The sequence below is a fragment of the Setaria viridis genome, chromosome 4 (assembly GCF_005286985.2).
Source record: "Setaria viridis chromosome 4, Setaria_viridis_v4.0, whole genome shotgun sequence".
NCBI classification, from domain to species: domain Eukaryota; kingdom Viridiplantae; phylum Streptophyta; class Magnoliopsida; order Poales; family Poaceae; genus Setaria; species Setaria viridis.
In genome coordinates this window covers 11160421-11182780 of record NC_048266.2, presented here as the reverse complement: position 1 = coordinate 11182780, position 22360 = coordinate 11160421, and the positions used below count along the sequence as shown (strand labels likewise).

Genomic DNA, 22360 nt, shown 5'->3' with positions numbered 1-22360 from the left:
AGCTGGTTCTAGGTAACAACATGGCAAATGATCTCTCAGGAAGTGGTAGCGCACATCAGTGTGTTTATTTTTGGAGTGGAGAACTAAGTTTTTGGCTACACTGATGGTTGGCACTTGTGCTGTCACAGAAGAAAGTCACTCGAGAAAAGCTCGGACCAAAATCTCTCAAATAATATCATAAATATGGTTGATCCATATATTTTAAATTCATAATTCGTCTTTATTTTTTCAACAGACACAATGCACAACATGCACTAGTTGAAATGATACATTTCCTTCATCCAAACAAATTTAGAGTATGATTCTCACGCCCAAAGAAAATGGTAAATTCGAAGTAGGAATTCAATGGCCAATGGACATATAATGATGAGATGGTCAGATATCGGTTGGTCATTGTGATTCCAGTTTTGCTGAGATTAGGTTCTATTCGCTAACAAAAACATTTATGTTTCGTTATTTACTTATTTAAATGTATATTGATAAATTTAACATTAGTCTCTGCCTAATCCATATGTTTAAGAACAAACAGAAAATATTTTTAATCTGACTTCATCATACAATAAGCACAAACTGAGATTATGTATTCCCTTCCTCCAATGAGAGGTTCGTGGGTTCAAGCGCACAAGTCTCAGACTCAGTTGCGGCTAACGTTAAGAATCCTAAAGTTTCATGGGTTACGCCGACTTGTCACTTGTGAGCATGATAGCGATTGGCTACTGTAATATGCTGGGTCTAAGCTTTTAATATTTTTATGTGCCCATTTTGTAGTCTTTTAAGCTTTTACCACGCTATACAACAAAGTACAAGTCACAATTCTCAAACAATAGTCTCCCAAATGGTTCGTGAAAGGAACGATACTATTGACTATTTTTCAAAACTATTTATCCGTGGTGGGTGATTGGGCCACATCTGTCAACCCGTCATAGGTTATATATTATTGTTCAAAAACAACCCGAGGAAACCCTTTTATAGTAGCGTAGATTTCGTTCAGATGTTGCCACGTTGAAGATGGTTGTATAAGCTGGTTTGTAGCTGTCGTTCTCTTTCTTTTATCAATGCCCTTGACTGGCTTGTGTAAAGCCAAAGGTTTAAGAGGGACCCCTAGTTATCTTCCAAAAGGGTCATTCCATTAATGAGCAAAATGATTCAAATCTCGCCACCCATTTCTGAGACACCAGCAACCTTCTTTCGCGCTTTCCTCGAACCGCAGCGGAAATTTATGGTCGCAATGAAAAACGGTGGCCGCTCCAGTACTGCCTTGCCATTACAGGCCGATTGACCCGATGTCGCGGTTACCGCCGGTACGGTGCCCTCCTCCCGTGCTTCGTCCGTAAAAGCGGCAGCCATGGATGCATGTGAGGTTCAGCTAGCTTCCCCCACCCTTCTTCGATCCGGGGCAACATAGATGATGATGCTGTCGTACGTTCCATTGCCGCAATGCGTACTATTCTCTCGTGAAAGAAATAGTGCACCCACAAGGACATAGGACAGTGCCAGGTGTAGCGGTAAGCATGTGATGCATCTGAGCCAGGCAGCAAGTCCTAGGCCGCGGATTAGTCAGCTCCAATATAAATCGATGAAATCCCAGGCCCTGTCACGAGCTCCGAACAACACGACGCTCGTAGATGCTGAGTATGGGATGCGGGTATCTGAGGCGCAGCTAAGTATAACGTTTGTCATTCCTCTTGCTAGTAGAAATCATTGTCTAATTTGGCTAGCTTCTGTGCGTAATAAAGGATGAGGAACAAGCTGTTAATATTTAAGGAATCTTTTGGGTCTGATCTGGATCATATGGTCACAAGCTGTCCACTGTAAAGCATATCTTGTTAGTTTATTTTGGAAACTGAAACCATAGTCTTCATGTCTTTGATGATATATGGACTGAACATAACACTGTTTTAGTGTTGCCTCTGCGACAATTTTCCTATGCTGGCCTGTGCTCCATGGATAGCGTGAGAGTCAAGGTGGACTTCTTTTTTGTGCCGACCTGTTGATTTTCTCTCCTTGTATAAATATAGCGCTAGAGCCAGCAAATACCATATGCTGCCGTTCAGGGAAATGGCGTGGAGTAGCATGCCAATTAACAAGTACTCCGTACATGGCTACGAGCATACAGCTCACAGCTCACCTGCTCCCAGATATCCATGATATCTGATATAGCAGGCCATCCATGTGCATGGCGTCATTGTCGAGACTCAGCTCTGATTGGATCATGTTTTCAGTTAGGCTTTGAAATCATATTTTAAGCTTACATATGTTTAGTTCTCTGTCACACTCTGTACAAACTCTAAATTCTTATTCTTTTTGAGTGTACAAGCTCTTAGATTTAGATCGCCATTGAGATTTATAACAAGTAAGGCAGCCTGCATCCAATTAAAAATGCATATGCACTTACCATTCAATTTGCACATACGATTGCCAATTCTAAAGATATTTAGTTGCTCTACATATTTAAACTTTGACATAAAGTAATATAGTGCATCCATACCATTCTTTTGCATCCCAGCTTTTCAAATGGGTGCTGCAAGCAGTATTTTTTTAGGTTACAAAACTCAAATGTGTGCTGCAAGCAGTATTATCTTAGTTGAGTTTTAGCTCGGAGCTCCATTGCGTTGAGAGCATTTGATCGTTTAGGCTTCAGTGCTGCTGAATAGCATAATAACAGTAGCATTCAGCCTTTTGATGTTTCTTTGCTAGCTGTAGTCCATCTGAACCTATGAACCATGAGATCGATCTGTGTAGCTATTTTTACATTTCGATGATGATAATCTCTTTTTTTAGTCTCTTTTATGTTTCAAAGCAAATGACCATAAAACAGAAATAGCAGCCATCATTTAAGTCCTTGCCATCTGGTCTGTCAAATCTACAACTCAAGGATATTTAGTAGATTTATAAAAAAAAAAGCAATTCAAGGATATTTTTGGTTTTACGGCCTGAAACTAAAAGCCACAAGCAGTACTACGAAAAGAATATCCTATATTTGTTTCTCATACTGGCGCAAGAACCATGTATTATTTTCTTCTTCCATCAAAAAGGATTGATATATAATATGTTCAATTCCTGCAGTCAATTTCTTGATTTCACCTGTTTAGAGTTCGACTATTATTCAGTTGTTATCTTTTTCCACGGATACGTGCGCGTGCTAATCCTGGTTAGTATTTCTTTTTCAACGTTTCACAGAAGTTGAAAACGCGAGTCACAAAGAAGAGTACCAATCCGGAACGGAACGAAGAACTCACGCTCTGGATTGAAAAAAAACTCGAGATCCTGTCAGACTGGTAAACATCCCCTTCTATCTCATCTCTCTGTTCCTTTCTTTTCTGAATCTGTTGTGTATTTGTGTCTGCTTATTTCTCCAACTCTTTTGAACTCTAGAAATATTCAAAACCATGACTCCATGGGTAACAAAAGGAATTAGTTTACTGCTGCACATTGCACACATAACGTTTCTATTCGATAAGAAGTTCTTTATCAGGCTTCCTCAATATTTGCACCGTATATAATCAACGCCTTTCTTTAGCCATGCTTCGTACCATGTAAAAAAAAATTCAACATCTAACTATGTTAAAACAGTAAATATGAAATTTCATTATTACGAATCAGGGCCTTGAATCAAAAATTGAATTTGATATCAAGACTCAGGGGGCGTTTGGATACCAGGGGCTAAACTTTAGTCCTGTTACATCGGAAGTTCGGATACTAATTAGGAAGACTAAACATAAGCTAATTACAAAACTAATTGCAGAACCCCTAGGCTAAATCGCGAGACAAATCTATTAAGCCTAATTAATCCATCATTAGCGAATTGTTATGGTAGCACCACATTGTCAAATCATGGACTAATTAGGCTTAATAGATTCGTCTCGCGATTTAGCCTAGAGGTTGTGTAATTAGTTTTGTAATTAGTCTAGGTTTAATACTCCTAATTAGTGTCCAAACATTCGATGTGATGGGGGCTAAAAGTTAGCCCCCTCCTCCAAAGCACCCCAAAGTGCCTACCTACCATGCTGAATAGTTAATGTCATTAACACTTCCTTTCTAGCAACACCATCTTCATTTATCTTTCATGTAAAAAACAATGCATTTATATAGCATGCTTCATACAGATACACATCCAAGTTAATACGAAACTTTAAATTAAATACATGAAACTTGTTGCTAATCCTAGATATGAAAAAGGGATCAGAGGGTTATTTTAATTAGTTAAAATGAATCGAAGTACTTGCTAATTCAGTAACTACTTTTGTATTAAGGCATGCTTGAGTCATAATAAAGTCAGATGCCTCAATATAGTAGTTTGCTGTAATCTAATGATCAAACTATTAAAATCTTAACTCAATTGTTATGTTCATCGTTTTCTAATAATAATGTCACACATGGTACAGGAAACAATTTCTGGACAAATATAATATAAGAGATCAAACGGCTGAGTAAAGGTAAACGTCATTCCCACAATGGACTTGTAACATATTCTTCTTATTCATTAAAAGTTTAATTATTATTAATTTACCATCAGTATTTGCAATATTATTTTGAATAAGTTCTATGTGTCTTCAAAATATTTTAGGTGTCTGTTATGTAACCCTAGGACCTCAAGACTTCAAATCAATATTATTGTCCTACTACAATACACACTAAAAACTATTTGAAGCTGAATATGCCTAAGTTTCTCAATGTATAAGATACTTTTGTACTATTGGTGTGCTATTAAATTCACTTAAATATCTCTTTGTAATATACTTTCTGCATTAGCTCCTAATTTTTTTATTTTCCTTTCCCCTTTGCATTATTCTTTTGTAAATTATTTGTAGATTTGTAACCTTGTAGTTTTGTAATGATTTACATACATAATCAAGTTATATGTAACCATCTAACTTTATTATGTTCCTTTTACTTATATTGCTGACTACGTTTTACTTTAGAAATATAACCATGTGGTATATAGAAAAAGAAAAGCTCCTTCTATACCTGATGATAATATCCAGATAAGCCCTAAAAAAAGGGAGGATGAATAGAATGCAAAAAATCTCAAACAGCAATAAAAGGAAGAGGCTAAATATTGAGGTACACAAAGAAAATAAAACAAAACAACAATGCATAAATATTGATGTTACTCATGCTTTCTTATCATTAAATCATGGTATGGTTTCATATACAGCAGATTGCTTAGATAAAAGCTTTTGGAAAGGACTCATCTTTTGTCATGTGCATATCCTGCACAACTCTCAGCTTTTGTATTGACTACAAGGTCAGTATAAACATCTAATCTATTAAACTTATGCTCATTTTGCTAATTTTTCATGGTTGGATAATAATTACTAAGCATCTCTGCAAAGATGTAAACAACATCAGTTAATCCCTTCAGTTATATGCAATTACATTCAAACATCTGCGACAACTTCATATAAATAATAATGCAGGTCATGCTGTTACCTGATTTTGGAAAAACATAAGCTTCTCCAGACACAATGAGGAGACCATTGATTTGCTCACTAGGTTGGAAGGAAGTAACAGCAGGAAGAAACACTGGCAGCTTACATAACCAGGTCCAGTCCACTAAGCTCCTTACATGAAATTGAATACGGTAGGACTTACAAATACTCATTTGTATCTGAATTGACAATCATCTCTGTACTTGGTCTTGCGGGGTGATGAATTATGGATGGAGCTCTCACCCTACAAAGTCATTAGCCTAGCCTACCCCGTTGTTGCTTCTCCTTAGCATCTGCATGCTATCTGTTCACTTAGTAGTTAGAAATAGTCACCAAATCAGTTTGGTCGTGTACCACATCAACACTTGACCATTACTGGAATTTCAATCTGCAGTCTATACTTGCCTCAAGTATCTATGTTTGTGTTAATTCTCAGATCTCATTAATTCCTGTTATATTGTTAGATTACTTGTTGCAACATTTTTTTTTTGATAAAGCAGCCATGCCTCAACTAGTTTTGAGTCCATATTGAGACACAGTCAACAGGCCAAACAAAACAAACAACAGTTTATTGTGAGAGACATCTTTCCTGATGCCTTCTTATCCAGCTTGATCAATCACATTTTGGCTCACCGACATCTGGAATTATGCCTTGCTCTCCCTCTCCTTGATCTCCGTCGTCGTGTCGACAGCAACAAGCGCTCCTAAACGTGACGGACTGGTTCCCTAAGCCAAAATCTCCTAAACGCGCGGCAAAAGCCGCGCGCTGTTTTGTAGTGACACACTGAAATGCCGTGATCCGGGACTGAATGTGAGTAGTCACTGTGGCTAGAGGTGCCGTACGTGCAGGACTGCAGGCTCCCACAACGGTTGGTATGTTCCCCATGCTTTCCTGAACCGCCGGCCGGTAGTGAATAGTGACAAAAGTGACAACCACTCGGCAAACTTTTCGATCGCAAAAATAAATGCTACAAAAAACAAAAAAAAAATACTCGGCGAACTTGGCGGCCTAACCAGAATCAGTTAATTGAGAAGCTTTTTCAATAATAGGCTGCTACGAGCCTACCACAAGCCTTTTCTGTCACTGTCTAAGAAATTGTCCCAAAACCTTCTTTAGGGGAAAAACAAACAAAACTTACCTCCAACAGCTCCCCAATCCTTCCCGTAAAAATGCAGCTAAAAATACCTCCGTCGCCCCGTAAAAATGCGCGGACACTAAAAACACCTCCGTCGCCCCGCATATATGCGGGGGTCCGATCCTTCCTCAATCGCCCCCGAACACCATCGAAGCACGCACTCCCACCGCCCGATGTTGCACCTCGCCGACGCCGCGCCCACCGCAAACGGTAGCGGCCCGGTCTTGTCGCCGCCCCCCACACCCACCACAATGGCGCCATTAGAGACGAAGCGCAATGTATCCCAGGCCTTCGTATGCCAACCCTAAACTGCCCCACGTACCTAGCCGGTGGCGCGGAGGCACGGCGTGGCGGCGGCAACGAGCGCCAGCACGACCAGGAGCTTCACCATGGCTGCACATCCGCGCGCGCGACCCTCCGGGCGTCTCGGTCACACCAGCACAGCTTCTTGGCCTAGAGCGACGCAACCTGCTCCCCAGCGGGGCATCAAGTCGTACACTCTGGACGAGTCCAGCGGCCTGCTGGAGGCGCGGCTGTCAGCGCCTTGCTACGGCAAGTACGACAACAGCGACCTCGCCTACTTCGACAACATGGTGCGCGGCCAAGAGATGGCTAAGGAGGAAGCTGAAGAGGTGGGGAAGGCGTATGCGCAGGTGATTGGTGCGAGATGGCTGGAGGGTGCTATCGTCGAGGAGAGAGCAGGGAGGCGTCGGGCTGGGCCCAATTACGATGATGTTGCCTATTTTGAAATATTGGAGGCTAGTTATTAGCGATCTGCTGTGGGTTGATATATTTTTTTGGGGAAAAACTTTTTGGAAGAACCCCAGTTATATCGTTTTGGGGAAGAACTTTTTGGGAAACTCTTTGGAGTGCTCTAACGCGGCAAACTGGGCACTGTGTGTACTGTGAGCCAGCCCTACCTGCGTGACTGAAGTAAAGAGACACCCCCCTGCACTGCACAGTGCCCGCGCCGCGGTGGCTTTAAAACCGCCTCACCCTCAGCTCCATGCCTGCCGGAACCCACACATCACTCGCTAGTCGCTAGCTAGCGTGCAGCTGCAGCGCACCGGGCACAAGGACGACGACCACGACCCCAAGCCAAAGGCCAGCATGAGCTCGCCACCTCTGCTCGCCAAGGAGGGCCTCAAGGCCGCGTACTGCCGCGTCGTCGTGACGGTGCCGCTCGCCGCAGCCGCCCTCGTCGCCGTGGCGCGGCTCGGGCCCGAGGAGCTCGCCGGCCGGGTCCGGGACGCGCGGCCGGTGCACCTCTTCCTGGCAGCGTTCCTCCCGGCCGCGGCGGCGACCGTGTACCTGATGCTCCGCCCGCGCGCGGTGTACCTGGTCGACTACGCCTGCTTCCGGACGGCGTCCAACTGCCGCGTGCCCTTCTCCACCTTCCTGGAGCACGCCAAGCAGGTGCCGGTGCTCAACGAGCGCAGCATCCGGTTCATGACCAAGCTGCTGGAGCGGTCGGGGCTCGGGGAGGAGACGTGCCTGCCGCCGGCGCACCACTACATCCCGCCCTACAAGTACTGCACCCTCGACGCGGCGCGCGGCGAGGTGGACCTCGTCGTGTTCGGGGCGCTCGACGACCTGTTCGCCAAGACGGGGGTCAGCCCCGGCGACATCGACATCCTCGTCGTGAACTGCAGCCTCTTCTGCCCGACCCCGTCCTTCGTCGACATGATCATCAACAGGTACAAGCTGCGCAGCGACATCCGGAGCACGCACCTCTCCGGGATGGGGTGCAGCGCGGGGCTCGTCTCCGTGGGGCTCGCCCGGAACCTCCTCCAGGTGGCTCCCAGAGGCGCGCACGCGCTGGTGGTGTCGACGGAGACCATCACGCCCAACTACTACGTGGGCAGCGAGCGCGCCATGCTCCTGCCCAACTGCCTCTTCCGGATCGGCGGCGCGGCGGCGCTGCTGTCCAACTCCCCCGCGAAGGCCCGGTTCCGGCTCAGGCACGTCGTGCGCACGCTCACCGGCGCGCAGGACAGCGCGTACACGTGCGTGTTCCAGGAGGAGGACGACAGGGGAAACGTCGGGATCAACCTGAACAAGGACCTGATGACCATCGCCGGGAACGCGCTCAAGGCCAACATCACCGCCATCGGGCCCCTCGTGCTCCCGGCCTCTGAGCAGCTCCTGTTCGCGCTCTCCTTCATCGTGCGCAAGGTGCTCAGCGGGAAGTTCAAGCCGTACATCCCCGACTTCCGCACGGCCTTCGACCACTTCTGCATCCACGCCGGCGGCCGCGCCGTCATCGACGAGCTGCAGCGCAGCCTCAACCTGTCGGACCAGCAGGTGGAGGCATCGCGGATGGCGCTGCACCGGTTCGGGAACACGTCAAGCAGCTCGCTCTGGTACGAGCTGGCCTACATCGAGGCCAAGGGACGGATGCGGAAAGGTGACCGGGTGTGGATGATTGGGTTTGGGTCCGGGTTCAAGTGCAACAGCGCGGCGTGGGAGTGCATCGAGCCCGCGGCGAACGCGGAGGGGCCCTGGGCGACGTCGATTCACAGGTACCCGGTGGACATCCCGGACGTGCTCAAGCACTAACTGGCTGCGGCTTGGGCATCGACATGTTCTTTCGCTGAAATTAAATCGCGTGCGAATAATTGAGATCTGTTAAACAACATGTCTGTTCCATCTGTTTATTATTAATCCGATATGATCCCTTTATATCACAGTAGTGTATAATATCATGCGTGTGTGCGTGGCAGGGCCATGAAACAGGAATGTACTCACAATATGTTGTACACGGTAGGTAGCTCTCAGGTGTCTTTTTGTGCAGTCTTTGTGATCGACCGCCGTTGCCGGCAATATTAACTGCTGTCATTTTCGTTTGTGTGAGAGGTGGTGGTTTGCTCTCTTTGCTAGGATGAAAATAAGGAGTCTACGTCAAATTGCTAAGATTCACAAATTAACTTTTGCTAGATAATTAACATAACTTCTGTAAAATCTAGGAAATTGCTAGGCTTAGAGAGACGAGCAAGTCGGGGTTGATCCACACTGTTGAATATTTTTTTTGCTCAATAGAATGTTTCAGATAGGTGATTTAGCTAGGGTTTAGCTAGCCAACAGAAATATTAGGATATGTGACGTAGGGTTTTGCAAATTCTAATTCACCTTGGAACTATGTACTAAATTCATCATTTGTTCTCCAGCGATACAAGTAAGGGGAGAGGGAACCAGCGCTAGTACCCTCTCTCCTTACTTGCATCGTTAGAACAGGAATTATATGGAATTGTGTAAATTGACTGCTCTAATGATGTTTAAGTAGCTTACCTGTTGATTTAGAGTGTCTGACTAAATGACTTATTAGTCGCCAGCACGTGAGTGACACCAGATGGTAAATCCCCAGTGTAATGTGATGGTACTGTAGTGGAGTGTCCCAAATCGTGAGGGTACTCTAAGAGCCTGTTTGGATACCCTGTGTTAAAATTTAACAAGTGTTAAAGTTTTAACACTCTCAAATAGAGTGCTAAAGTTTAACACATTGGGATGTTTGTATGATGTGTTAGGGGGTGTTTGGGAACACCATGTTAAAGTTTAACACCTGTCACATCGGATGTTTGGATGCTACTTAGGAGTATTAAACATAGGCTAATTATAAAACTAATTGCACAGATGGAGTATAATTTGCGAGATGAATCTATTAAGTCTAATTTGTCCATGATTTGACAATGTGGTGCTACAGTAACCATTTGCTAATGATGGATTAATTAGGCTTAATAGATTCATCTCACCAATTAGCACAGGGTTCTGCAATTAGTTTTATAATTAGCTCATGTTTAGACCATTTAATTAGCATCCGAACATCCGATGTGACACTGTTAAAGTTTAGCACCTCGTATCCAAACACCCCCTTGAACTTTAACACCTTTAGTGGGAAATGACTCCATTGCCCCCTCATTTATGGCCGGCGGAGAGAGAGTGAGGAGAGAGAAGGGGTAACCTGGGAAAAAGTGAAGAGGGGGACCACTTTTAACAACTTTAGCAAGTTTTAACACCCCCTTCATATGTTTATGAAAAATGGGGTGTTAAACTTTAACACCTCACTTTTAACACAAGTGTTTGGATAGAAAAGTGTTAAAAGTGGGGTGTTAAACTTTAACACCCCTTAAACTTTAACACCTCACTTTTAACAGAAGTGTTTGGATAGAAAAGTGTTAAAAGTGGGGTGTTAAACTTTAACACCCCCTTTTTAACAGATTTTAACACTTTTGGCTGCCAAACACAAGTGTTAAAGATGAAGTGTTAAAATTTAACACCTCCCTTTTCATAAACACATGGAGGGGGTGTTAAAATGTGGCAAAGGTGTTAAAAGTGGTCCCCCTCTCCCTCTTTTCCCTGGTTGCCCCCCCCTCTCTCTCCTCTTCTCTCTCCCGACCGCCAGCGCGTCCTCCTCCCGCATTCCCCTCCGACCCTTCCCGCATCGCATCCTCCACGGCCACCGCCATCTACTCCCGCATCGCTTCCTCCTCGCGTGCCGCCGTCTCCTCCTGCCAGCCATCTCCTCCCGCCGGCCATCCATCCCGGCCGCCGCCAGCGCGCCGTCCTGTCGCATCTACACCCGCTCGTTCCCCTCCCGCATCGCTGCTTGCGCGCCCGCCGCCATCTCCTCCCGCATCGCTTCCTTCGCGCCCGCCGCCAACTCCTCCCGCCGGCCATCTCCTCCCGCTCGAGGTTCATCGCCTTCCACCGTCTCCTGTCCCTGTTATCTCCCTCCCGTGACCTTCCCCTTCCAATCCTTTTCTTCCCCCCTTCTCCATCCCAACCCCGCGTCCCAGATCCACCGCATACACGGGCTCATGGACGGGCACGGCGACGATGGATTGCAAGATCTATTCCCCCACGCGGATCCAGCTTTCCCTGCCGCCGCCTTCGACCTCCTCTCCCAGGCCGAATCCTCTGGAGTTCCTCGCGAGGGCTTGCAAGCCCTGGATCTCAACTCCCAGGCTGAAGATTGGGGCGACTACAGCTCGTACTCCGACCTCCTTCGAGGAGAAGGAGCACCCCGGGGCCGCGGCAACCGTACGCTCGGCTTACGCGCGGTTCGCAGTGGAGGTAGAGGAGGCGGCGGCGGCAGCAGAGCAGGGGCCGGTGGCAGCAGAGGAGGGGGCGGCGGCAGCAGAGCAGGCGGCGGCGGTGCACCTGTGACAAGGCCTCTCTTCGTTGGATCGTTGGCCGACGGTGCTGGTAGCAGCGGCGGCCGTGGCGGAGGCCGTTTCTGCGGCCGCGCAAGGCGGTCTCACGGTCGTGGAGGTCGATCCACAGCTGACTACATCGAACCCTATGAGGGAGAGGATTGGGTTGATCTTGACGACGAAGATGGTGGTCCACAGAATGTGGAGACTATTTTCCCCACCTCCAAGGTTAGTTCTGATATCCATCCAATTGAACACTTCATCTGTGCTATTGGATGTTTTTGTGATCATCTGTGGTACTGAATGTTGTTGTGATGGTTAGTGGGAGTTTAGGAGTGGATTAGTGGCTGTTCTTGTGATGTTTAACATCCTGTTCTTGTGATGTTTAACACCCTGTTCTTGTGAACCTTAACACCCTGTTCTTGTGACGGTTAAGCCTCTGTTCTTGTGTGTTAAAGCTCTAGTTCAGAAACAGGAATTAGGACTGTTTTTTTCTTGTGATGGTTACTTGCTATAGTTCAATAAACAGGAAGTAGGACTGTTTTTTTTGTGATGTTGTTACCTATTCTGTGTGTGATGGGTTTCTATGTCTCTGTTAAATTGTCTAGATAAATAGATTCGACAAGGCACAGTGGACAGAACACAATACTGGTGTGTTGTGTGACTTGTGGGTTGAGCAGATTAGATCAGGCAACTGTCCAAAAGGATCAATTACTTCAAAGGGTTTGAGGACAGTAGTTGATAAGTACCATATGGCCACTGGGCTGAGACATCAACATTCCCAGATCAGGAACAGGATTAATCAATTGAAAACATTGCATACTTTCTGGAAAGCATGCAATAAGGATACTGGTCTTGGAAGGCATGCGGATGGTACTATAATTGCCTCAGATGGGTGGTGGAAAACTAACACCAAGATGAGGGCAAATATGTTTTCTGGAAATATGTTTGCAGTAACTTTTATGTGCAATGGTGTATAACATCATAATCCATTTGCAGGGCAAATTTAGTGAGTGTAAGAAATTTCGGTATGGTGTTCCACATTACATAGATCACCTAGAGGAGATGTTTTGTGATGTTGTGGTGGATGGCTCTACATCTTTTGTGGCTGGTTGTGAAGAGGAGGAGGACCAAGATGTTGATGATGTAGGGGAAGATGATCAATATGGTACAGATGGGTTTGTCAATGCATATGAAGACAGCCCAGTGAGCGATACCAACAAGAAGAGAGGAAGTAGCACCATCACCAAGTCCACTGCCACTAGTCCTGGAAAGAAAAGTAAAAGCCCTTTGATGAAGATGGTGAGCAGCCTAGTTGAGAAATTGACTACCTCTGACAAAGATGATAACCTCTTAAGGACTGTGGGGGAGAATATTGCAACCAGCCTCAATGAGAAAAGACAGAGGCTCAACCCTATACAAGAGATGGGTCAGTCTGTTAAGAAGTGTCAACAGCTGGCTTTGGAATCTGGAGCAACCCCTGAAAGTGTAGAGTTCTATGCATGCAGGCACTTATTCAAAGATCCATATGAGAGGGAATTTTTTTGCAACATACCAACTCCTGAAGGAAGGCTGCGTTATTTGAAGAGATTTTGCAAAGAAAACAATCTTGTTGAGTGAATGTGGCTGTTTTAGGAGTGAATGTTTGGTAGAAGTAACTAGTTGTCCTTAGGAGTGAATGTGGCTGTTTTATGGAATAAGATTTCCTTTATGTACTAAGTATGGTTGTTAGAACAATATGTGACTGTTTGTTCTATTTAAGGATTGAATGTGCTTTGGAATGTGGCTGTTTTCATTTTCTAAGGTTTGAATTTGCAGAAATTGTTGCTGTTTTGTGGCTGTTTTATGGATTTGGTAGAATATGTTGCTGTTTTGCAGAAAATGTGGATGTTTAGTACTGACTTATATGGTTTTCTTTGGTGCCTTAGGAGTATTCCTTTGATATTGATGAGACAAGTTCTTCTGATGATGACTTATCAACAGAGATTATGGGTTTCATGTGGATGCAACAGTATCATCGTAAAAGGACCCGGGACATAGCAACGGCCGCAGTAATGATCGGTACGTATTGTGACACTTACATGGACAAGGCTCCATAGAGGGTTCCTACTGTGTCGGGTATAGAATGGGTGCATGAAACATTGTCTAGCAGAACCGCTTGCTACAACATGTTTAGGATGTCAAGTATTTTGTTTTACCAGCTGCATGACTTGTTGGTCGACACCTATGGGTTGAGGGCAACTAGAGGAATGACCACGATGGAGGCTTTAGGAATGTTCCTTTGGGTAATTGGTGCACCACAATCCCTTAGACAGGTTGAGGACCGGTTTGTAAGGTCCTTAGAAACAATAAGCCGTACATTCGATAATGTTTTGTCAAGTGTTCTTAAGCTAGCAGTGGATATTATTAAGCCCAAGGACCCAGAATTTAAGACCGTGCACCCAAGGTTGAGAAACCCTCGCTTTGCACCATACTTCAACAATTGTATAGGAGCTATAGATGGGATGCATATACCGGTCGTGGTGCCAAATGATAAGGTGGTTCAGCACACCGGGAGACATGGATATACTTCACAGAATGTGCTGGCTATATGTGATTTCGACATGAGGTTCACATTTGCTGTGACTGGATGGCCTGGATCGGTTCATGACATGAGAGTCTTCAGTGATGCCTTAAACAAATATGGTGACAAGTTTCCGCATCCTCCTGCAGGTAAACTTGATTTGTTTTCATTTGTATGTAAGATGGTGGCACCTTTATTAACCTCATGAAAATTGTCGTATATGTAGGCAAATTTTACCTAGTTGACTCGGGTTATGCAAATCGTCCGGGTTACCTTGCACCCTACAAGGGTACAAAATATCATCTACCAGAGTTTAGGAGTGGCCCAATGCCAAAAGGTATGAAAGAGACTTTTAATTACGCCCATTCGTCCCTTAGAAATGTTATCAAAAGGTCATTTGGAGTGTTAAAGATGAAGCGGAGGATTTTGTTGGGTATACCAAGTTTTCCGATGCACAAACAAAGTAAAATCATAGTAGCATGTATGGCAATTCATAATTTCATACGAGAGAATGATATGGCCGATAGGGCCTTTGATATGTGCGATCGGGATGAAAATTTTATTCCTATGCCTCAAGTGCCAAACGACGAAGGAGATGGGACAAATACACAAGCAGGGGATGAAGATTGTAATATGAATGCATTTCGAGATGAATTAGCTAATGCTTTGTACAACAAATCATAGATTATTTGTATGATTGTATTGTAATGATGTTGACAACATTTTTGTAGTCTCTGCGTTCTATCGTGTGTACAGGACATTCTAAATAATTTGAATATTTTTTATTTCATTTCAACGTTCTTTCATTTGGCCGAATGAAAAAAAAACGAAGCCCACTTCACCTGGCGCCAAAGACCGAGCAGCACAAGCACCAAAATGAGCACAAGCACTGGCGCCAAGCACCTCCTAGCGCCAAAATGAACACACCAGCACTGGCGCCAAAAAACAGCAGCACAAGCACCTCCTAGCGCCAGCACTTCCTAGCGCCAAAACAGGGCACCAGCACTTGGCGCCAACAGCAGCACAGGGGTATGGGACCTCATTTATTGAGGGGTAATGCAATCATTTTCCAGCTAAAGTGTTAAACTTTAACAACCCATCCAAACACCCACCTTGTGTTAAAGTTTAACACCTCATTTGAGGGTGTTAAAGTTTAACACCCTGTTAAACTTTAACACCCCCTTTCCAAACAGGGCCTAAGTTTAATTCATGTGATGTTTTAGCTGTGTGTCTGCAGTGGAGGTAAGGAATGATGTCAATTGATTGCTGTGCTCTTAAGTAGCCTCTTCCTAGTGGAGCACTCACTCCTTCCGGCCCAAAATACAAGTCATTCCAGATTTGTTTTAAGTCAAATTTTTAAGTTCGATCAATTTTATAAAAACAACTACAAATGTTTATAGTAGGAAATAAGTACTATTAGATTCATCATGAGATATATTTTCATAATATACTTATTGATATCATAAATATTGATAATTTTCTTATAAATTTGGTCAAAGTTAAGAAAGTTTGATTTAAGACAAATCTAAAATGAATTGCTTTTTTTAAACAGAGGGAGTATTTGACACGCTTTGTTGTGTTTCACTTGTTAATTACCTGTTGTACTGAATTACATTAATACACCATTCATTCAGTCACATATATAGTGCGTGACGCTTTTTCTTCGATGTAGTTTAAGAGTATAATAATTTATTTTATTTAATAAACATAGTGGTCAATACTGGTACTATATTTTGGTATAATTAATTTATTCTAAACGTCATATAAAAAAAGATATGTTGTTCCTGCAATGTTACTTTAGGAGTAACATTTCTAGAGGCTACCTCATCAGTTCGCTCTGCAAATAAGGAGAAATGCTATCGTGGAACTCATCAGTCCAAGCTATTAATGGGACGGGCAACCTTTGAACGAGTACTTATCAATTAGAACCATCGAACTTTTGTCATCCACCTCTAAAATCAGAAATTTTCAACCATCAACCGTTCACATTTGACTGGTCAAAGATTTTTGGTTTTGACCATCGAACTATCGCCTGAGTTTGATTTTAACAGTTGGATGGTCAAGTATTCCTGGTTTTGGAGTTGAATGACCAAAACCAAACTTAGGTGATAGTTGGATGGTCAAAAATTGACCTTTCTCTATTAATTATATATATACCTGTCAGGTAGATTTGGGAAGAAATGGATGCGTAACACTAAAAAAAGAGTATCAAATAAGAGACAATAGGGAAGTATCACTACGGGACACAGGAAAATTGCTGAGTGCCGGGAGCACTCGGCAAAGGGCAAAAAACACTCGGCGAGCCGTTTGCCGAGTATTACACTCGGCAAACGGCACACGGCAAAAATACAATCGGCAACCTTAACTTTGCCGAGTGTTTTTTGTCGGGCACTCGGTAAAGCTTTGCCGAGTTCCAAAAAACACTCGGCAAACATATTTTTCGAAAAAAATAAAGAAAACAAAAACGCCGGCCGCCACCACCACCAGCCTCCACCACTGTCACCACTGCCAGCCACCACCACCGCCACCACTGCCACCCGCCACCACGCTGCCTCGCCACGGCCACCGCCCACCACGCCGCCACATCCGCCAGGGAGAAGGGGAGGGCCGCGCTGTCGCCGAGGAGAAGGGGAGGGGCGCCCGGCCACCCACCGAGAAGGGGAGGGGACCACCCACCGCCACCCGCCACCATGCCACCAGTCGCCGAGGAGAAGGGGAGGGGGCGACCAGCCGCCGCCGCATCCGGCCACGAGGGGAGGGGATCCGGCCGAGAGGGGAGGAGCCGCCGCCGGATCTGGCCTGGAGGGGAGATGCTGCCGCCGCATCCGCCTTGGAGGGGAGAGGCGCCAAGATCTAGCCCCCAGCGCCCGGATCTGGCCCGTCCGCTGGGGAGAAGGGGAGAAGGGAGGTGCTGTTCGGCGGGAGGGGAGGGGCGGGTGGTTGGTGTGGCGTGCGGTGTGGGTGGTTTGCGGGACTTGTGTCCTGGGCGTGAGGGGAGGTGGGCCCGGTGCGGGAAAAAAAGATTCACCGAGTGTCCTAGGTGTGACACTCGGTAAAGGGTTTCTTTGCCGAGTGTCTAATGGAGGACACTCGGCAAATATTTTTTTAAAAAAATTTAAAAAATATCCAACAGTTCCAAAAAAAATATTAAAATTTCACATGAAACAATATAGGTTCTCTATTGACAATACAAAATATTTTGTAGTCAAACCAAAACTCAACCGTCACTTTGACTCCAAATCTTATCGAATCCTTCTCAAAGTTGTTATTCTTCTTCTGTGATGCTTCGGTTTGTAAACATCGTACGTGACGAAATGTGCAAAACCTTATCAATTTGTTTTCACAGCCTCCACGTATCTTATGATTTTCAAACTTTATCACATCATGACAAATCTTATGATTTTCAAACTTTGCTTGTTTTTTTACAATTTAAAAATACTACTGCCACACGTTCATGGTCGTGTTTCCTGAACAAGATGTTCGAAATTTCTTTTCATTTCATGGGTCAGGTCTCAAATTGGGCCAAATAACATGAATCTCATTTTTCTACTCATTTTATTCTATAATTTAAATCACTTGCAGTTCAAATTCGACTTATACCAAAAAATTTCTTGAAATGCAATTAATTAAATAAATATAGCAAACAAATCCAAAAATATATCAAATTTTAACACGGAGTACCACATGTTGTTTGTGGGGAGTAGAAAAAATTTCAAGGTGAAAGGAGGAAAAAAACTTATTTTTTACCGAGTGTCAAAAAGCCGAGTGTTTTTTTTACACTCGGAAACCCCCTTGTTTGTCGAGTGTTTTTTTCGACACTCGGCAAACCTCTTATTTGCCGAGTATTTTTTCTTTGCCAAGTATTTTTAGCCCGGCACTCGGCAAAGATCTTATTTGCCGAGTGTCCGAAAAAAATACTCGGCAAACAAAAAACACTCGGCAAATTTTAGATTTCCGTAGTGTATGTATATATGATCTTATAGAAACTTATAGAAAAAATAAGACCCTAAATTTCTTTTCTTTTGTTTTTTGGTGGTGGGTGGGGAGGGGGGGGGGACGTTCAGGTAGCCTTTCGTTTTGTTGAACTTCTAACTTTTTGACTTAGCTCTGAGCTTCCAACATGAATCAATATTTATTTCACATGTGAAGATTTCAATTTTCAGGAATCTCAAACTTTAACTTAGAACTTACAAATTTCAACTCAATTCTACAATACAATCACAATTCTAGAGAAGGTTCTGCAATTCACATTAACTATGTTGAAGAAAACTTCTCCAACTGCTCCAATCGTTGACGCTTTCACCATTATCCTTGCATTCATTCGCACTTAATTAAAATTTGACATTGACCGGCTGCTAACCCCAGCTTAAAGGAAAATAAAATTACAAGAATGCCTCTATGAAAAGGAAACGAGGACATCAACTTTAGCACATGGTCTCATACTCATCGACCAACTAGCAGGACATTTTCAGCCCAAATAAAATGATTATGAATTTATTTTTGAATATAAAAATCAAAAAGCCCTTGTTCTTTTATGGCACGAGTACACTTAATGGACTACTGAATAAAAAATATACGATAAACTAGTCAACTTGCCTAACATATCCATTGGGATAAGCTTGATGGAGAGATGTGTAAACCTATCCGAGTCCATCTACAGGAAGGCAGTTCAAGATGAACTACAGGGAAACAAGTGAATATATTTAAATAAACTCCAAAAGGTATGGCATTATGTATACATATTTTAATAAAAAACCTCATATGTTTTTTATGTTTTCAATAAAAAATATTTAAAAAAATTGTTGATAGACAAGAAAGCTTAAAAAGTTTAACCAAGACCTTTGGAAAAAACTTAAAGTATTTGTGACTCAACACTATATATACACAAAGTCTCTTCTCCCACGGATGGTAAGTCATATCTGCCATAGTTTGGAACCATGGTAGTAGAAATAATGCCACAAGAAAAAAAAAATTCCACGGTTCTTAACATGATTCATCATAGAAAAATTCATAGACCCGTGATAGATACCCCGTGACTGAGTTTGTGAAATCTCTCATGAATTAGGTAAATCAACAAAAAAAAGGAAAAATAATAATTTCAAGATCCTATGGACTGCCAGTAAGCCACTAACACCGGCTCGGCCTCAATTAGCCACCACTACTTGCACGTCCCACTACATAGAGAAGTACACTCTGTTACCTAAATCTCGGAAAATATTGCATATTTGGCAAACCTGGGGTTCAAACTCGAGGCATGTCTCTCCGGAGACAGCAACTGTACGATCTAAGATAGCATTATGTGATGATGGTCTAAAACATATTCTAGTCTGACTGTTCTTGCAAATTTAGACTCTTAGCCACTAAATTCGCAAATTTTATTAGTTGAACTGACAACAGTATGAACTTATGCATTAGAACTACACTTAGTGAAAAATACTAACCTTAGAGGTAAGTTTCAATTCCTGCAACCCAGGCTAACAAGCTTTAGTACCATTTTGATACTCAAAATATGTAGTTATGGGGTGATGATCCTAGAACTAATTCCCTCTTTAAAAACTAATAAATTGTATGTACATGATATTGATCAACGTATACTTGATGTTGATCCAGATCCTTCACAAAAACATATAAATTAACTTATACACGGGTCGCGCTTGTTTTCATTACTGTTTTAAAGAGAAAAAACATAGTATCAGTCTGATGTTGATCTAGATCTTTCTCAAAATCCTGCAGATTGGAACATTACACCAAGATTGAACCATATCCAATCTTATAACGGGAATGCTCCACCCCATGCGTCCGGACAAGTCGTGTATGCTGGCCGACGCCCCCCCCCCCCCCCCCCCCCCCCCCCCCAATCACCGACGACAGCTTATGATCAGCCACACACATTGTAGTCTCGTTCTTTCCACCAACTGAGATGATCTGGCATGTACAAACTCGATCTGTATGGTTGTTCAAATCCTTCAATCCCACTAGTGGAAAATCCAAGTCATTGGTTTACTCGACGTTAACAACTTTCTTGGACTTTGCGTGATTTGCTCGAATCTTTTGTCTCGGCTTAATTAGCTTAATTTCTTTTTAGAACAGGCTTCATTAGCCCATGACACTATCGTGATGGCGTGCGTACGTCTCACGGCTTTACTTTACACATGTAGCCTTCTGCGCGTAAGAAACTACCGTCGTCGTTTTCGCTCCGGTGACGACGTGTCTCCATACGTGGACCGGTATGGGCAGCGACGGCGGCCGGCCGGCCGGGCTGCAGCGGCCAGCGGCGATCTCACGGCGGTCGTCGTCTGACTTAATTCGTGGCTCGTCTGTCGTTGCCGCGCGAATCATTGCATTGCATCATCAAAGCCAAGTCGTCAGGCCACTTTCGTTCACAGCGATAAATTCGGGGGAGAGGATCGGAGACGAGACGTCAAGACGCGCCACTAGCTTTCGCAGCGATAAATTCCAGACAGGACGCGGTCAGACGCAACAATAACTAATCAGGGGACATGTCTTCTCCGCGTACGTCGAAGGGATGTTGCCAGATTAACAGCTGACACCGTGCACGCCAGCCGAATTTAAGCTGCTGGTTGACGGGTGAGGCCCTGAAAGAGATCACTATAGCTCGTGTACAAATAAGCTCTACAGCTTTGATTGTAATTAGTGCCGAAATAGCAAGTAGAGGTTGGCAGCTACAGTAGCTTGCAGTTAGCACGCCGTTGACGTGGTGCGTGCACTGAAGCGAACGGGATGGGCCGTCGGTGCACTACTGTGCCGTGAAACGCACTGATCGATGGAGGACTCGAACGTGCTAATATAGTAATATCTGCTGCCGTCTCAGTTCATCCACGTCAACGACGTTCGGGTGTTCCTGGGTCCCCCAACCGAACTGTCAATGTAATGTGCCCATCCTAGTTCGCTGGACGCCACGCAAGTAGGATCTGACGACTGACACTAGGACGTGGAAAGGAACAAAGAAGCGTCTCGCGGAGAACTCGATCTTTGGATCTCATCTCTGCCGCGCGCGCGCGCCTAATAACCAACTTCATCGATGAAAGAAGTTGTTTGTGCCACTCCAATCAGTAATCCAGGCGATGATTGGCACTGGAGACGTCGGTCGTCTCCGGCAACGGCGCGGCGACAGGCCAACCGAACCTCTCGCTGTCCATCATCATCCACGGTCAAGCCCACGTGTATCGTCTCCTGTGTTCCTTCTTCAATCATCAAACCCCCCGCCCCCCCCCCCCCCCCCCCCCCCCCCCCCCGCCCAAAACACCCACACACACCAAGCGCTCAACTGAAATCCTCAACAAGTAGGAGCGCTGCCGCCAACCTTAGCGCCGCCGCCCACGTCCATGCCGCCGTACGTCTTCAAAGAGGCACACCGCGTACGCCTCGGCGTTTCCCTGCGCCGTCACGTCGGCTAGCCTGCCGACCGGCTGATTGGCCACGCCGCGAATAACCTCCCAAGCTCCCACATGCACGCACGCGCGGCTGGCACACGGCTGCAGGTGTTGTCTCGGACATGGTTGAGACATTCAGCCCGACAGGGGGAGCGGCGCCGATCCTTGAATCATTTGACTCGCTCACCTCTCGCGTGTTATTACGACTTACGAGTGGACGAGTACCGCAGCAACACACTGCTAGTACGTAGAGCGCATAGTCCAATGCATTGTTATAGGGGGCATTTAGTAGCCTCAGGAGGGTTGGACCAGGCTAAGCTGGTGCAAGACAGCTTGTTCGGTAGCTTGGAAGGAGTCACGGGCTAGACCTAAACGGCGCAAAAGAGGCCTGCAAGCCTGCACCACGTGGAACACCAAAATTAGTCCACTAATAGAGAAATGGTCTTCCATCCAGCTACAAAATTCTCAGTCATTTTTGACATGGGATTAAAGGAGCTTTAGTCCCGGGTCAAACGGTCACCTCCGACGGGGCTCTTTAATCCCAGTTGGTAATATCAACCAGGACTAAAGAGCCCCCTTCAGTCCTGATTGTAGCGATCCCACGAGGGAATCTGGTGGGGCGTTTAGTCCCGGTTGGTAACTGTTGGGGGAAAAGGACTCCGCATGGCACCCCTCTAGCGAACAT

The 22360-nt window shown here is 44.8% G+C and overlaps 2 protein-coding genes across 2 annotated transcripts; both read left to right on the top strand.

The window, feature by feature from the left end:
- Positions 1-7568: 7568 nt before the first annotated feature.
- On the top strand, positions 7569-9421 carry LOC117851471 (3-ketoacyl-CoA synthase 5). The gene has a single exon (XM_034733300.2). The coding sequence runs from the start codon at positions 7679-7681 to the stop codon at positions 9125-9127; it is 1449 nt and encodes a 482-aa protein (XP_034589191.1). The 5' UTR covers positions 7569-7678; the 3' UTR covers positions 9128-9421.
- Positions 9422-13976: 4555 nt separating this feature from the next.
- LOC140222565 (protein ALP1-like) lies at positions 13977-15544 on the top strand. Its single transcript, XM_072293408.1, has 2 exons — positions 13977-14430; positions 15519-15544. Exons 1-2 carry the CDS (start codon positions 13977-13979, stop codon positions 15542-15544), a joined length of 480 nt encoding a protein of 159 aa, XP_072149509.1.
- Positions 15545-22360: the final 6816 nt, after the last annotated feature.

Bases quoted from the DNA above. Each gene is read 5' to 3' on its own strand.
- LOC117851471 (XM_034733300.2), top strand. From the start codon at position 7,679: ATGAGCTCGCCACCTCTGCTCGCCAAGGAGGGCCTCAAGGCCGCGTAC.
- LOC140222565 (XM_072293408.1), top strand. From the start codon at position 13,977: ATGGAGGCTTTAGGAATGTTCCTTTGGGTAATTGGTGCACCACAATCC. The intron at 14,431-15,518 runs GTAAACTTGATT...GTGTGTCTGCAG, and splicing joins GTTTCCGCATCCTCCTGCAG to TGGAGGTAAGGAATGATGTC.